Here is a 14,574-nt window from a genome sequence, read left to right as displayed (position 1 = left end):
GAGATATTTGTTCTTTTTCTATTTATTGAACTTTAAACAATTTCTACATAAACTTACCTATGTTGGTAATGAACATCAAACCAATGTCCAGTGATCACGACATATTCACCTGCCGGTATTCATCACACTTGTGACACAGATCGCCACCTTTCAATGGCCATCGCACATATTACCAGCTTCTTGTGATCATCACAAACCTCTTCCAGATTGCCAGCTTCATGTGGTCATCACAAACTTCTGACACAGATTGCCATCTTCCTGTGATCATCACAAACTTCTGACACAGATTGTCAGCTTCCTGTGGCCATCACAAACTTCTGACACAGATTGCCACGCGAAATATAAGTGATTTACAGTAGAAAGAAGGACCTTTTAAAGTAAAATTGTTAAACTGATGAGTTTGTGGCCTTTTTCTGAAAAAGGCATATTTTATCCCAAACTTAAAAGTTTCACACTTAATTCTAAAAGCAGTCTTCTTGTCGTGTCTAGAGTTCTTTATAGTGTCTAATAAGACCATTTTTGAAATACCTCCTTATATTGCTATATTTGTGTGATATTCACAACCGCCATTTGCATTTCAAGGTCAAAATAGAAACAGTATTTATACAAATCATAAAACAAAATCTGGTCAAACCAATGCTCCCGTTTTGTACTTTAGACACTTGTGAACATAACGGCATGACTATTCTGTGCAATATATGCGATACAAATGAGCTAAGTTTGTCCCCTTGAATCATGCAGTCCTACGGTTTGCCATGATACAAACTAAAAGTTCATGAAGTTATTTCTGTTAAATTGCATCATAATAGGAATTTATAGGCTTATATTTACATTTACACTGCAGCCCCGCTATATAACTTTACCAAGCTCACTTGAAGTTCACGAGTCCATAAGTTCCTAATCTTTATTATGACGTCATTATTATAGTGATGCTATAATTGTCACTTCGGCGATAACGAAAGATGGCTGTTGAAAAGGCTGTTCCGTCTTTGACGAAAATAATTTGTTTATTCATCGTCGGAGCAAAATTCCTGGATATAGTCTTTAAAAATCGTTGTCAAATGTAAAATTAAGCATTGAACTGCTTTCATTTGGAAGTTATGGGTTGATGAATGCCAACTAGATAAAGACAAATTCAACATGAAGCGCTAGCAACACGCTTCATTAAATTTGCATTTGTCCAGTTGGCATTCATCAGCTCATAACTTCCAACTGAAAGCAGTTTAATGCTTAAGTAAAATATCACTGTTTTGACTGGATTTGCTGTTTAGATGCCCCTTAAACAATCAATTTCAGTCCGTGATGACACCATTAGCCTGAACAACTCTACACTGGAACACCTAATGCAGATTTATATCCCGGCGACCGATAATATTACATCTAATGGAATTAATAGACATCCATAAATAATCTTGATATCTCTGGAGCGCCTGGCCCAGACCACATAAAACCCAAAATACTTTAGGATCTGGAAAGAGAAACTCCCCACTTTCTTTGCCCTATCTTTCGAAGGTAGCTAGCCTCCGGTGATGTTCCGACTGGACAATAGGTATTATTGCCCCAGTTTGCAAACTTACCGTACTATGTAACTTGCCTATGTTTGTCGTAAGGTCCTGGAACATATTTTAGTATGTAACATCATGAACTATGCTGATAATAATCCCCTTTCCCTAACAACATGGTTTCAGACAGTTAATGTCATGTGGGAGTCATTTGATATAATTCTTTAATGGCATCTCGAGCAACTTAGAAGAAGGTAAATAGACAAATATATTAATCATGTACTTTAGCAAGGCGTTTGATAAGGTGGACCATTCCCTCCTATATCCATAAACACTGTTCTTGTCAGGGAGAGTTCATTAAGTGTGTATTTCGTTGTTAATTAAGGGGAGGTTTTGATGCTTAATTCAATACAAGATGGTGGCCCCCATATAAAAAAGGTTGAAATGGGTAGAATGCTTAAACATTCTATTTACAAGTTTCCGAGATGACATTCTTCAAAATTATGGCTAGTGGACCAGTGTTGAAAGCTCCATTTAAGCAGGACAGCGGTAAACGTTAACATTATCGTCTTTGGGAAATCATTTGGTTCCGTGGTTCCTACAGGCTTGGGTTTCAGTCCCTAAATATATATAGAAGAGGCGCTTTTCAGGAAGAAGCTGAAATCACGGATAATCCCGACTGAGTCCATGGCACTTGGCCCTAATTATCATTGATAGCATATGGCTGACTACCCCCACTTTGTTCACTGAAAATGCTCAGATTACCCTAACAAAAAGTATTCTCAATACTGACAAATCGACCTTACACACACTCTATTACTGTTGGTCGGAAATTTGTGTTTACATCAGAACTAAGTAGATCCTGTCAGATTTTGAATATGCTTGATGGTCTCTTTTAGGCGTTGTTTTTTCTTTTCGTGTGTTTCTTCTGACACTAAGCTTTTTCTGATGCTTATATTGTTCCGTTCCTTTGTTGATCAAACATGGAGGTCTTGGTAGATGTCTGTTCCATATTGTTGTCTTCTTTAACATTTTCAGGTAATTTGAAAATCGGCTACATAGTTTGTTTCATCATTCTCAGTCTAGTCCGTAATGCAAAGGACCTGAAGTGTCGATGTCTACAGGAATTGACGAGGAAAGCCAAGATAGGAGGAATGAAGTGATGGGACTATTTGACAAAGTACATGTTTGAATTTCGCATTTTACTACCACCTATGTTTAACAATAGTTATTGACTTTCTTTTTGTTGCAGTTGTATTTACAGGTATTTACATCAGAAGAATGAAATGAATGAATCAAGTGTAAAGAAAGCATATCCCATATATAGAGGTTTGGCAAGCTTAACACTGCTTGAAAGTGTAAAACGCCTGGAATGATCTAGACCGGTGTTATCCAAATATACTAATGATAGACGCTTGACCTTTGACCGGAATACTGAGCAAAAAAAAAAATGTTCCATGGAAATTTTCAAGAAATTTAAGTAATCCTTAATAAACATGGACTTGCTAGCTACTTCAAAGTAGGTAATATTCGATGGGGTTTAGCTTCGCTATATATTCGCGGTCATTAAATATAGCGCAAAAGAAATCAAGTGAAGATATAAAGAATCATTTAAAGAAGATACTAATGCCTAGAAGTGATTACTGTAGAATGTTTGTGAGGCGTGGTCGTACTTGATTTATTATCCGCAAACTGTCTGATGGGACAACCGCGAAATATTAGGCCCGCGAAAATTCACAACTCATGAATTATAACTACGTGCTGTGTATTACAACCCTGTCATCGTAATACTTCACAGAGCCTTGTTATCATCAGACACACTACTCAGATACTACCAGTCATCGGGGCAAAGAAAACCGTTTAATTCATCATAAGCATTAAAAGATGACAGCAAACATCAGGAGAAGTCTCGATATCAGTGCAAACTGATAACACTCCATCATGTCAAGATATCGGTCGCCCATCCTAAATTTCGAAGTCGGTGGAATTTATCGTACTTTTGCAGATATTTCGTCTATCTAGCACTTATAACGAATCCACTTTTGAATGGGTGATATTTTTCTTTCTTTTGTTTTGTTTGTTCGTTTTTGTTGTTGTTGTTGTTGTTTTTTGTTTTTTGTTTTTCTGATTTTGTGAACTTGTGTGAACTTTATGATTATAAGATATGTATGTTCTCTTACCCTGGACAGGGATATCCGCAGTTTTACCGGGGTGTGATTTTCTTATCTCACGTGCTCTTTGAACGTGCTCTTGTTCTCGATAGGGTGACGTCACTATGACCTAACCCGGAACGTTTGAATGTTAAATATCAGTTTTATTCACAAACGACGTACGAAATTAAAATAAGTATTAATCATCAGAGTTAACTGAGCGTTTGGTGTTTTTTTGACAAGCTTATCGGAACTATATTTTGTATGAAATCAACATCGTAAGGTGTAAAGCGTCTGCTGCAGCCTTATCACAATGGTCATCCACCGTCCACGTGTTGTTGTTTACTTTGTTCACAATTCAATTGGAAAACAGGATAAGGGAAAAATAATCATTCACCCCATTTTGGGATGATATATGGGGATCTCAACCCTCGTGGGGGGATTGCTAAGTTCCCAAACACTCGACAAGCCTCGTGTTTGGGAATTTAACAATCTCCCCCTTAGGATGAGATCCCCTATCTCACCCCAAAAGGGGTGACAGCTTATATTAATCTGTACCAGTGCCAATATAATTAAGAATTGAGGTACGTGCGTGTACTAAATCTAATGTATCTTGAGACAAACTTTGGAATATAGTACATGTGTAGCGAAAATAGGATTTTATGAGTTATGATAAGAGTGTATTTGTGTATGTGTGACAGTATATTGTTTAATTATAATTGAATAATTGATTGTTAGTGTTTAGAATGTAAGGCATATATAGTATGAGAATATGTACTTAGTTTGAGAGTGTTTATGTATTTGTATATTGGTATTGTAATTTTATGCTAATTCATGTGCATCATTGTGAATGCAACAGTGTGGTACTTTATATGTGTGATTGTAGCAAGAATATTGATGGAGGTATTTGGATGACAGTGTAGAAACCATTGGCTGGCACTTCCTTTGTAATGTCATATGTAATCTTGTACTTTCTTGTAATACGTTTCTTACCTAAGCATTTACTACTTGTTGTTATATTAAGTTAAACTGGTCATCTGTTTGTATTTTGATTTTACTTGTAAATACATGGATGTATGTAAATATTATTTTATAAAAAAAAGTCATTGAAAGACGATTTAGTTACACTTGTCTAATAGTGTTATAGAATATTTTTTTTACTCTGTGGTGCTTTCTATTATGTATATGCTTTCATTTAATATATTTTCAATACATGGTGTCTTTCAAGTCAAATGAACCTGGGTTGTACGTAAAATCAACTCTTACACATGTAAGACAATGAATTGATGTATCGCAAGGAGCCTTGCAGATAGCAGACAGACAGGTGCAGGTGTAAGGCTTATGTTGAGTTACCTGGGAACTGTCATTGCTAACGGGCATATGATAAGTGAGGCGGGGTGGAGAAGAGGGAACAACGTGAGCTTCATGTCAAGAAGGTCTTGACGCGAGATCAGACGTGACCATTTTTCCCGTGGTGCTCTTTCCTCCAGAGATAACCTACATTTATCTACATACTTTAAAGTTCAACAGTAACCTGTATGAGCCAATCATTCCTGGCTGTTCTCTGTGCAGCGTTCAATAGATTGACTCGTGAAGACTCGCACAACAAGTGTCACAGATAGTAGGCATGTTGTGTCCTTTTCCAGCTTGGCTAATATCCTTATTTAGTATTTTGAAAGAGCAACCAAATGTCCATGGTTTGATAGAAAACCACATAACGTAAACACGTTGGTAATTGGGCAATACATGGCGATGAACCAATGAAATTTGTCGTTACATCAACGGCAAGGTTAAAAATACCTTTAATAATGAACAAATAAACATGTGAATAGAAAAATATCTTTATTCAGAAACGTATACACAGTCTGCATAACAGCATGATAAAACATCTTCATCCATGGGTGCGGTTTATTTTGAAATAATTCATTATGATTCTGTTTGGTTACGTCTCATTTCTTTGAAAATATGCTACATTGGGTTAAGTTTTAACTCTATGACATGAAAATGAATGAATCCTGTTTAATGAAGGAGTAAGGAAATCTTAAACATGCTTGACAGTTTTATGGGTGTAGAATGTATTCAGTAGAGCATTTCATTCATATTACATCGTGTAATTTTTACTAAAACATGTAATTCATATTACATCGTGTAATTCTTACTAAAACATGTAATTCATATTACAACGTAAAATTAATATTGAAATACGTAATTCATATTACAATGTGTAATTGATATTACAACGTGTAATTAATATTAAAATACGTAATTCATATTACAATGTGTAATTAATATTACAACGTGTAATTAATATTAAAATACGTAATTCATATTACAATGTGTAATTAATATTACAACGTGTAATTAATATTAAAATACGTAATTCATATTACAATGTGTAATTAATATTACAACGTGTAATTAGTATTACAACGTGTAATTAATATTACATGTAATTCATATTACAATGTGTAATTAATATTGAAATACGTAATTCATATTACAATGTGTAATTAATATAAAAACACGTAATTCATATAACAACGTGTAATTCGTATAACAACATAATATTCATATTATAACGTGTAATTACTTACATGTAATTCATATTACAACGTGTAATTGATATTACAGCCTGTAGCGTGTGATTCGTATAACAACATTTTGTTCGGAACACACAACAAATCAGTGTTCATGAGCAAAGGTTACATGTATGTTGCTATGACGACATCAACCAGTATACTGGTGTGAGGATTCCTGTGTGTCGTTAATTATTATGAACTCTTATATGGTTAGACGTACGGATGCTTGGAGTGTAAATTGAAATAGTTAAAGATAGAACTTATTGCTAACAAACCAATTATAGTATCCTAGATCTGTGCCATATCATCTCACTACGACTTTAAACTGATATCATTATCAAATTAAACGTATGACCTTTCTCATGTTTGTTGGAAAATGTCGATATTTGCATAGAAATGATAAAGTTTTCGATGATCACAATAAATTCGTAAAACCGAAAGAAATCAGAAATTTTACAATTTTACCAAAAACGTACATAATAGATAGTTGGATTTTATTGGGAATTTGTCCGTATTTTTTTTATCAAGAGTGTTAAATCAATTACCAATTTGTAACAGATTTATTTTATTGATAATAAGGATTGCTTTTTGTTTTCTATTATTCGTAAATATATTTCTCGCTTATCGTTTGCGTTTTTGTTTATATTATCATTTAAATGTTGGTATCATTATGCAAAACTTTCTATCGCCACCTCTGGGTATATTTTTTTCTAGTGGATTTTCTGGATCAAGCGTGCGCTTGTTTTGATTTGAGAAACAAGTTTAAAAGCGTCTCGGCAAAGAATAAACAAATCAAAGATTGCTGTCATCTGCAGGATATGGATATGAAGATTTCTTCGACACAACAGAATAATAACGTGTAAAAATAAAAAAAAAAACCCGTTAAAATGTATCTATTACTGTTCTCAGCATGGAATAAAAACATTTCAACATACTTGACTTATACTGTGTCATTCTAATTTTTCTCTCTTTTTTATTTTTAAATATTTCCTTTAAAACAAATTACTATAGATTTATTGATATAATTTTCAACGCATCATTATCCTACCTACAAAATTCTTTGTAGAGAACATAATAAAATTTATCCAAATTTAAAAAATTGTGGAACTTGCTGTGCTTTCAAAATAGACTCAATCAGGGATTCACCAGACTTATTGGTAAACATTATAAAAATTCAATATAAAATGTACGCATGGTAGATCTGATACATACTCATTTAGACATCGTGGAATGATTGTGTCAACACAAAAAAAATGTAATAAGTATGTATATCATTCTCGATATGTGTGTACACACGTTGGGACATTTTGAAGTACCGAAAGTACATTGACTGCATTAATATGTGGAGTGATATTGTAAATATTAATATAATGAGTACGTAAGATATACAAAACGAAAGATTCTGAGATAATTTGAAATGATTGGCAACACTTACAATGCAAAATATAACACACAGTAAACAAGAAAAACAAGTGCTGGTTCTTAGGGACTTAGTTAAATGGCCGGATTGCATACAATTGTACAATCAACACTTTATAACATAAACAAACATGTAATAGTATATAGTCTCTTAATAAATGTTCAATATTAATTCTGAAACCGGGAGCTTTATGTCCTATTGAGAGAGAGAGAGAGAGAGAGAGAGAGAGAGAGAGAGAGAGAGAGAGAGCTCAATATCTAATAGGCTTAAGGATGTTATAAAAGCAAGATACATCATAAGTATCAATGAAATGGACTCTGTTATCACTCAATTAAAACAAGGATATAAATGTTGATTTTCTGTCCATTTCCGTTATTGATGTCTATCTTGTAAACTTGTGCACTTACCGATCTCTATTACTCAGTATGCTTGGACGGAGTACGATAACAAACAATGTATGTAAAATACTATAGATAACTATAAATATTGTTATACTCATTTAACATTGCTACAGTTTTGAGGATAACGTTAACATTGAAACATGTAATTGTATAAGTTGTGAAAATATTGAATAAATAATATTTAAGTGTGAAACACAGCAAGAAATAATACATTGAAAGTTGAAGGGGAAACAAATATATATTTTCTTTTGCAGATAAAATTTTCAAACGTTTGGTAAGGCCGGTGAATTAACACATACGATAAGGATAGAACATATATTTTAACACATGAAGCTATCTTATCACAAATCAATTTCTAACCACATAGAAATATAATATCACAGATGACCACAAGGCATATAAATATAGGGAGCAACACGATCGATTATAACTGACCATCGTAGGGACACCACAATGATAACGAGTTGGGAGCTGACCATTCCTACATTGCTTAGGTACACGTTCAAATGCATAGTCAGATATATATATATATAAACTACGGACACGATCGGACAGTTAACATCGCGCCGTACTTCATTACCATGCCAATTCTGCTAATGATACACACACAAACATTAAATTTCATCGTTAATGTATAAAGGTCACAACAAAATATTGATTTGTACAAATTTCTGATCGAATAGGTGTACAGTTAGCAATAGTTTGTCATACAGAGCAAGTCATATGGCGTTCATGAATAGGTTAGAGGTGCATTGATGTACCAACAATGTAAGTCATGTGACGTCTATTAATAGGTTAGAGGTACATTGATGTAACAACAATGTAAGTCATATGACGTCTATTAATAGGTTAGAGGTACATTGATGTAACAACAATGTAAGTCATGTGACGTCTATTAATAGGTTAGAGGTACATTGATGTAACAACAATGTAAGTCATGTGACGTCTATTAATAGGTTAGAGGTACATTGATGTAACAACAATGTAAGTCATGTGACGTCTATTAATAGGTTAAAGGTACATTGATGTAACAACAATGTATGTCATATGATGGCGATGAAGGTCTGGGCTTGACTTATGACAACAGTTGAAACAGTTTTAATTCGGAACATACCAGTAAGTTACATAGGGACGGAGTGATGCATGCTTATGTTGAATATGTGCGAAACACGTAATGAATGTCTGTCCAATGGTTGTCGTGTTTAGTATAGATGACTGTCCAATGGTTGTCGTGTTTAGTATAGATGACTGTCCAATAATTGTCGTGTTTAGTACGGATGACTGTCAAATGGTTGTTGTGTTTAGTATAGATGACTGTCCAATGGTTGTCGTGTTTAGTATAGATGACTGTCCAATGGTTGTCGTGTTTAGTATAGATGACTGTCCAATGGTTTTTGTGTTTAGTAGAGATGACTGTCCAATGGTTGTCGTGTTTAGTATAGATGACTGTCCAATGGTTGTCGTGTTTAGTATAGATGACTGTCCAATGGTTGTCGTGTTTAGTATAGATGACTGTCCAATAATTGTCGTGTTTAGTACGGATGACTGTCAAATGGTTGTCGTGTTTAGTATAGATGACTGTCCAATGGTTGTCGTGTTTAGTATAGATGACTGTCCAATGGTTGTCGTGTTTAGTATAGATGACTGTCCAATGGTTGTCGTGTTTAGTATAGATGACTGTCCAAGGGTTGTTGTGTTTAGTATAGATGACTGTCCAATGGTTGTCGTGTTTAGTATAGATGACTGTCCAAGGGTTGTTGTGTTTAGTATAGATGACTGTCCAATGGTTGTCGTGTTTAGTATAGATGACTGTCCAATAATTGTCGTGTTTAGTATAGATGACTGTCTAATGGTTGTCGTGTTTAGTATAGATGACTGTCCAATGGTTGTTGTGTATAGTATAAATGTCTGTCCTATGGGTGACATGTATAGTATAAATGTCTGTCCTATAGGTGTCTTATATTGTACAAATGTCCGTCCTATGATTGTCTCATAACGTCGTCTAATACTGTATAAATGTCTGTCCTATCGTCGTGGTATATTGTATAAATGTCCGTCCTATCGTCGTGGTATATTGTATAAATGTCTGTCATATCGTCAACGTATATTGTATAAATGTCTGTCCTATCATCGACGTATATTGTATAAATGTCTGTCCTATCGTCGACGTATATTGTTTAAATATCCGTCCTATCGTCGTGGTATATTGTATAAATGTCTGTCATATCGTCAACGTATATTGTATAAATATCTGTCCTATCGTCTACGTATATTGTATAAATGTCTGTCCTATCGTCGTGGTATATAGTATAAATGTCTGTCCTATCGTCGACGTATATAGTATAAATGTCTGTCCTATCGTCGACGTATATTGTATAAATGTCTGTCCTATCATCGACGTATATTGTATAAATGTCTGTCCTATCGTCTACGTATATTGTATAGATGTCTGTCCTATCGTCTACGTATATTGTATAGATGTCTGTCCTATCGTCTACGTATATAGTATAAATGTATGTCCTATCGTCGACGTATATTGTATAGATGTCTGTCCTATCGTCGTCGTATATAGTATAAATATCTGTCCTATCGTCATGGTATATTGTATAAATGTCTGTCTTATCGTCGTTCTTCATTGTATAAATGTTTGTCCTATCGTCGTGGTATATTGTATAAATGTCTGTCCTACCGTCGTGATATATTGTAAAAATATTTGTCCTATCGTCGTTCTTCATTGTATAAATGTCTGTCCTATCGTCGTCGTATATAGTATAAATGTATGTCCTATCGTCGTGCTATATTGTATAAATGTCTGTCTTATCGACGTTCTTCATTGTATAAATGTATGTCCTATCGTCGTGGTATATTGTATAAATGTCTGTCCTAACGTCGACGTATATTGTATAAATGTCTGTCCTATCGTCTACGTATATAGTATAAATGTCTGTCCTATCGTCGTGGTACATTGTATAAATGTCCGTCCTATCGTCTACGTATATTGTACATGTCGATATCTCTGTTACAATCACGTGATGTCATGTTATCCTCCACCTGGTTTTGACGCGGGCTCTTTGGAGGTCCGTGACTTTTAGAACAAAACTTCGCCACCAGGATCTGCAATAGAGAATCGTACCAAAAACGTAGTTTATCGTCATATAACATCACGATAGCATCACGATAATATCTTGTCCCTCAAACAACACAAAGATATACGAGAACGTTAATTAATTTGTAAAAATCAGTTGATCATTTTCTGAATGCTCCTAGCAATATGTAATGGTGTTTATGATTTATATCTAAATGTAAATATTTAATTGTAACAGCAATGTATGAGTAGTATAGATAAAACATCATTTACTATAAAAAGAAAAGCCTTGTTCGTGTATACAAGTAAAAATCATAACGACACGGAGCGCAGCTGAAAAATCGCCTATCGTTAATTGAAAACTACATCCAGGCCACAGATATGTGTAGAATAGGAGAACATCTATTTAAAGCCATGCTTTTCATACAATACACGTGCCAATTAAACACATGGCGTGTACAACCACAGATATCATTAATTGCTATAACCGGGGATTCTCACTACACTATGCCTCATGTATAACAAAGGATTATTGGAAGTTCTGCTTTATTATGTACGAGGGAAAATGGTATTGATAAATATTGATCACGGTGCCATACCTACCAGTATAATGACAAAAACTACGGCGGCACATATCCCTATGTACCAGTGTTGTGTTAAAAAGGTTTTCAGGGTCTGGAACACTTCTCCATCCAGAAGAAGTTTCTTCAGGGCCAGCAGGGGTCCCGTGGGGTCAACCTTAACAGAGAACAGAAATGCGACAAAAAACTCAAAATCAATAAAATAATGAAACAGAGCCGCATGGGACCCCAAACCCCATCCCTAAAAAACCCCCCAAAAAAACAACAACCAGAAGCTATAGAATTGCAAGCGTCTTTAATCACATCGACAGTTGCCATGGATTTTTTTCTGTTATTTTTTTTTATTCAATCATATTTCAATCATATATGCAATTGTTACAACAAGTAATAATATATATATGGATATCCAAATCCACTTAGACTAATTTGGTCATACAAGTATGAATAATTAAGTGATTTATATATAAGTAATACATCAATACACATATATAATGTTTATAGTAACTTATATTTCACTTTCTAATTAGTTATCGCATTAGGAAAAGTCGATTTACTTTTGATTATGTCCCTTTTCTTAACATTGTACGCGTATATACCAGTTTCCTCTTCTTTCTTATAATATGATAGATAGATAATATAGGTATACTTTACCACTGAAAAATGATTGAATAGTCTACCTTTGCTTTCAATAGGAAAAGGAAAAATCTTAAGAGAAGCAATAGAAATTATTTCGTATTCTAATCTAGCATCACTTACCCAGACAAGTACTTAGATAGTTGAATGTTACTTCAATACCATGTTTTATTTGTATAATGTTAAAGCGAAAACCAAAAACACTTTATAAAGCAACATTCCCTAAATAAATGTAGCATTGTCTCTCTTCCATCTCCACAAAATGTAACCATGTTTTTTTCAATTAGTTTAACTTGCATTGATTTAACATTAGTGTGTATCATTTTTAAATCGACACATTATTATACCCTCTCAGGACTAGTTTCCAATCTCTTTGTTAAAAAGGTAATCTTATCGTAATTCTTTGTGAACATTTCAAAAGACATAAAACAATTGTTTTCTGTAGAATCATTAATAAAAAAAAGTCCCTTTAAAAACCAATGTCTGTATATAACAGGCCTTCTATCTATTTAGATATCATCATTATACTAAATCGGTTTAGAAACAATTTGTTGTGGGGTTGTGGGTGGTTTATCTTCTACAGTGAATGACCATACACATATCAATTCCTTCCAACAAGTGCTCAAAAAATCTGAAATTCTAACTAACCTTCTTTAGTCATTTTGAACATTTTATCCCTTCCAATTATTCTATCTTATCCAATACTTATGTTTTTCAATGGGAGCATTGAATGGGATTTAAAAGTTTTTTTTATCCGGGAGAATTTTAAAGCATGACAAAGGATTAAACATGAGTGACAGCTAATCCGACTCCATTGTAATTGTCATACATATGTCTTTTAACTTTATTATTCTTTTCTTTCCATATAAAATTAAAGAACATCGCCTGACTATATTTGACAATATTTTCAGGTGTGGCCTAGAAGTAGTTAATGTTTGTATTAAATTGGTAATGCCATGGAAATCTAGATCAAATACGTGCTAACTTAAATCCGAGACGAGACAAACCTTCCAAATACTAGCTAGGCTCGTGACAACGTACGGCATCACCAGGTATATCAACAAATATCCCGACGTCATATCGCACATTTATGTCACAAAGGATTTGATGACATTTGTGTTATTTAACATTCCAATTTCATAAATCTGATGTTTCAACTGATAATCATTTGCGTTTCTATTTATAAACTTTTGCTATTTAATCTTGGCTCTGTAAAGTTATATATTTTAATTACATATGATTATCCTTTGACTTCGACATATTCTATTCCTTTTAGCTATTAGTCGGACTTACTCAGTTGCAATATTATTTAATACGCGTGTCCATTTAGCCTTTGAAGTTACTGACCAGGTATGACCAGGTATGACACGTAAGTCTGTTAACAAATGTGAGCTAGTTATCTCACCGTCTGTTCTGACAAATAATGTTTTGACTAATATTTAATTTATTGTAACAATTGTAATTAAAGACTATGTATGAAATGTTTGTCAGACAGATAGAATCCGGAGCTTGGACTGTACAGGTTGGTTTTCGGATACTCCGGAAATCGCCTGCCGACTCTTTGAACGTTCGACTTATTAACTTTTACATTTGGATTACTATTCACCATCTTTGGATTTTTATACTTTTTCCCAACAAAAACCTGTGAAATTTACATGACGTCTCAAAGCACCCATAAGGAAGTAATTTCACGATCTGATTTGGAAGGGGTTTTCCTGCACTGTTAATGACAGCGGCCATGATAATCACACACGTGCATTTCCATATTCAGAACACATATAAAAGGCTGTAAAAACAAATATACTAAATCGATGATTATCTTTATATTCACACATTATTTTGATGTTGTTGGTTTTGTTTTCCAATAAAAAAAAAAAATAAACGTAGATTGCGGTCGACAATATGTAGATAATAGACTAATCATTAAGTGTTGAAAGAACGATAATATATTCACCGGTTACAGAAGATTTATAATTTCCTTGTCAGTAGGACGTTTGATTAGATATTTTTTAAATATATGCATAATGACTATTGAGTAGATTACTAACAAATCTCAACACGTTTGGGATCATAAACAAAAATTGCAGACAGATTACACACAGACTCTAGGTGTAATGGGTCAGTAACCGCCACGAGTCTAGACAGGGCTAGTCTGGCTGTTTTAATAAATCAGATCTAATTAATTAATCATTCTTTTTTTTAAAGTTCAGAGATTCACAGATA

The 14,574-nt window shown here is 33.9% G+C and overlaps 1 protein-coding gene across 1 annotated transcript in view; it reads right to left on the bottom strand.

Annotated features, from left to right (window-relative positions):
* Positions 1-10,248: 10,248 nt before the first annotated feature.
* Positions 10,249-14,574, bottom strand: part of LOC117339763 (disintegrin and metalloproteinase domain-containing protein 10-like) — a 33,382-nt gene continuing 29,056 nt past the window's right edge. The window contains exons 14-15 of the mRNA XM_033901478.1: positions 11,741-11,875; positions 10,249-11,166 (exon numbers count right to left, since the gene is read on the bottom strand). Coding sequence (XP_033757369.1) covers positions 11,035-11,166; positions 11,741-11,875 — 267 coding nt within the window. The 3' untranslated portion in view covers positions 10,249-11,034. The remainder of the gene's footprint in view (positions 11,167-11,740; positions 11,876-14,574) is intronic.

Source organism: Pecten maximus, chromosome 12 (assembly GCF_902652985.1).
Source record: "Pecten maximus chromosome 12, xPecMax1.1, whole genome shotgun sequence".
Classification (NCBI taxonomy): Eukaryota; Metazoa; Mollusca; class Bivalvia; order Pectinida; family Pectinidae; genus Pecten; species Pecten maximus.
The sequence above is the reverse complement of the archived record's forward strand: the minus strand, read 5'-3'. Positions and strand labels throughout refer to the sequence as shown.